Below are 3,358 nucleotides of genomic sequence, written 5' to 3' on the forward strand. Positions count from 1 at the left end.
ATATATATATATATATATATAGATTAGGAACAGCTGTTCGTAAACGGCGGTTTCCGACTGAATTTCAGGTTTTTGCATAAGTACACATACATATGTATCTTTTCCAGTCATAAATATATCGATGGTCCTCTACAATAACGACACAATTCAAAATTCAAAGAATAAAAACTCGTACTATTGTTAAGTTGCTTATGTCTTTAANATATATATATATATATATATAGATTAGGAACAGCTGTTCGTAAACGGCGGTTTCCGACTGAATTTCAGGTTTTTGCATAAGTACACATACATATGTATCTTTTCCAGTCATAAATATATCGATGGTCCTCTACAATAACGACACAATTCGAAATTCAAAGAATAAAAACTCGTACTATTGTTAAGTGGCTTATGTCTTTAATTGTTGTCTTATTCATGTATAATCTTTACAACTTACTTTAGTTAGGGTTAGACATGGGTTAGCCAAGGATTAGAGGCATCTTAACAGTAAAAGGGATTTGATTTTTTGAATTTTGTGTTGTGTCGTTATTGCAGAGGACCATCGATATGTGAATTCATATATTTCGATAATGAAATAAATTCAAGCAGAAATACTATTTTTAGTTACATATACATATGTAACTCAATTTCAGCGCCACCTGGCGGCAAATTTTTTTCGAAAGAATTATTTTTCCTGTTATCAATACATATTTTGAATTTTTGAGGATAATCGGACCATAACACGATTTTTAGTAATAACTTGACTCCAACGCCACCTAGCTGTTCTTTTTTTGCAATGGCATTGTTTTTCGTATTGTCAACGCATATCTCAAATATAAGGCCATAAATACGGGTTTTACTAATAACTCGACTCCTGCGCCACCTAGCGGTTTTTTAAAAGTTATTCTGCTATTCGGAAGGTAGACAAACTAAAAAAAAATATCATAAAAATCCGTCCAGCCGTTCTTGAGTTATAAATGGTGTAACTAACACGACTTTGTTTTATATATATAGATATACATTTGAGTAAACGGAACAAATGTGTGTTTTGCGCTCGCGCTAGATATTTTCATTTTAAATAGTTAAAAGAATTGTATTTTATACTTTACTTACTAATGGTTCACTTACTAATGGAATACCCCATATGCATGTACATATGTACATACGTGTGCTTACACACTTTTAAAATTGTATATCAGAATGTATTTTAAAAATGAATAATAAAATGTTCATGTTACTCACAAATCACTGTTAACTTTGCGTTTGCTCGTATGGCTGAGTTAAGTCGTGCAGGTCCAACTTGACACTGATATTCTGCATCGTCAGTGATTGAAGCATTAGATATTCGTAAATTATATACACCTTGTTTTCGGTCGCCTAAAACCGAATACCGGGGAAATCCAGGAATAACGGCTGAAAAGCCGAGAGCAAATCCATCTTTCGTCCACTGCACTGCCCCCGCTTGATTAGATACTTCACAGCGCATCATAGCTTCTGCACCTTCGAGCACTTGAAGGTCATATGGAGTCACACGAAACTTTTGCTGTTGGGCGAGTAAACCAGGTGTGCAAAAGATCGCGAAAAGCAGGAGCAAAAAATATCCTAAAAAAAATAAAAATAACAAGCGGTCAGTATTGTTCACAAAAATCGTAAGCTGATGCCAAATAAAATGCTTGCTTCTCTTTGCGTGACAGATTCGCTTTGACAGATAAGATGAATTGTATGAAAATACACAAAGCATGCCACATAGATCGTTGCAGCTACAGCGCGAAGCGAAACTCCCATCCCTTTGCACGCTGTGACAATCAGCCGGTTTAATATTTACTTTGTTTCGTCCAAATTCGAGATTTCATGCAGAAACATAACATTTAATTACATTGCTGATATTTTTAAAGCTAAATATATAAAATCCACAGCAATTTTGGCGAGTAAAAAAGCAGTACAAAATTGTTTTCCTTGCGTTCATTGCGGCATACCTTTTGCGTCTGGCGCTTTGCTGACAAAGTTATAAATGTCAAGCAAAGCCACAAAGTTTTATCTGGCATCAGCTTTAACGTAATTTGGCATTATTAGATGTTGTAAATTTGTTTTGAAAAGAAAAAATGTGCAGCTTTATTTTTTTTTTAAATATGGTATATAGTATGTACATTAGACTACATCACCAAAAAAAGTTGCGGTTTTTCCGGCGGGATAACAAAACCTAGTATATTTTAAGACTTCTAACAAAGTATTTCGGAAAAATATTAAGATTTAAGTGAGCTGGACCGGTTTAAAAATACCTTTAAAAATTGATTTTTTATGAATAAAAATAGTTTCTTGAAGGAATTTTTTTTAAATCCCCTCAGATGACAAAACAGTTTAAGCTTAAAAAATCTACATAAAACTATTAAAAAATTTTATTAACGGAGTCATAATAATGAGATTTTTGATACTATTTTTTAACATTTTTTAAAGAGTTGTGTAAGAGAAACTTGAATAACTGCTCCAAAACTTTACCGATATAGACTTATGAGGTATCAGTGGAAAGGTATTTTCTCACCCTTTTTATTTCTTTGCAAATAACTCAATCATGTCCCAATAACAACATATCTTAATTCAACATGGGATGACACTCGTTTATCTTACCTTCCCTTCCTTATTCGCAAAGAAATTAAAAGGGTGCAAAAATAACTTACCAATGATACCTCATAAATCTAAATTGGTAAGATTTTGGCTGAGTTATTCATGTTTTTCTTAATCCAGTCATTGAAAAAAGTTCAAAAGCAGCATCAAAAATCTCATTATCATGATTCCGTAGAAACATTTTTTTTAAATATTTTTATGCAAACTTTTTAAGCTTAAACTGTTTAGTTATAAGAGGTATTTTCTCCAAAAAATATTTAAAAAAAACTGCTCTTATTAACGAAAAACTCAATTTTTGGAGGTATTTTCAAATCGGTCCAGCTCACTTAAATCTTAATATTTTTGCGAGATATTTTGGTGGAAGACTTAAAATATAATAGATTTTATAATTCCAGCGGAAAAACAGTACCGATTTTTTTTTGTATGGGGAGTGATCTAGTCTAATCTACATAAATACATATGTACGAGCCGTGCGAAACACTATCTGAAGTTAAGACACGAACTTTTCTTTCACAGAAAATGAAAAATTTTTCCATAAATGGACAGTTCACCAAAATGATAAACGATCTGGAAGTTGAAATGATCCGGCTTTCCTCTGGCTTAGGATTAATATCCGTGGTTCTCACTCTTTTTCCTCCAAACACGCAGACGCTCCTCTCATTCTTAACGTTAAGTTTTCAAAACATTTGTTCTCGCCTACGTCCACGAACCTAGCTGACCCAAGTCGCCAAAAATCAATAAAAATTAGCTAGGA

The 3,358-nt window shown here is 32.9% G+C and overlaps 1 protein-coding gene across 1 annotated transcript in view; it reads right to left on the reverse strand.

Annotated features, from left to right (window-relative positions):
• The window catches only part of LOC108359832 (nephrin-like), a 222,053-nt gene that overhangs the window by 186,246 nt on the left and 32,449 nt on the right, over positions 1 to 3,358 (reverse strand). The window contains exon 3 of the mRNA XM_017611896.1: positions 1,225 to 1,584. Coding sequence (XP_017467385.1) covers positions 1,225 to 1,584 — 360 coding nt within the window. The remainder of the gene's footprint in view (positions 1 to 1,224; positions 1,585 to 3,358) is intronic.

The sequence above is a fragment of the Rhagoletis zephyria genome, unplaced genomic scaffold (assembly GCF_001687245.7).
Source record: "Rhagoletis zephyria isolate East Lansing unplaced genomic scaffold, Rhagoletis_zephyria_1.1 Rzeph_scaffold_00474, whole genome shotgun sequence".
In the NCBI taxonomy this organism is placed as follows: domain Eukaryota; kingdom Metazoa; phylum Arthropoda; class Insecta; order Diptera; family Tephritidae; genus Rhagoletis; species Rhagoletis zephyria.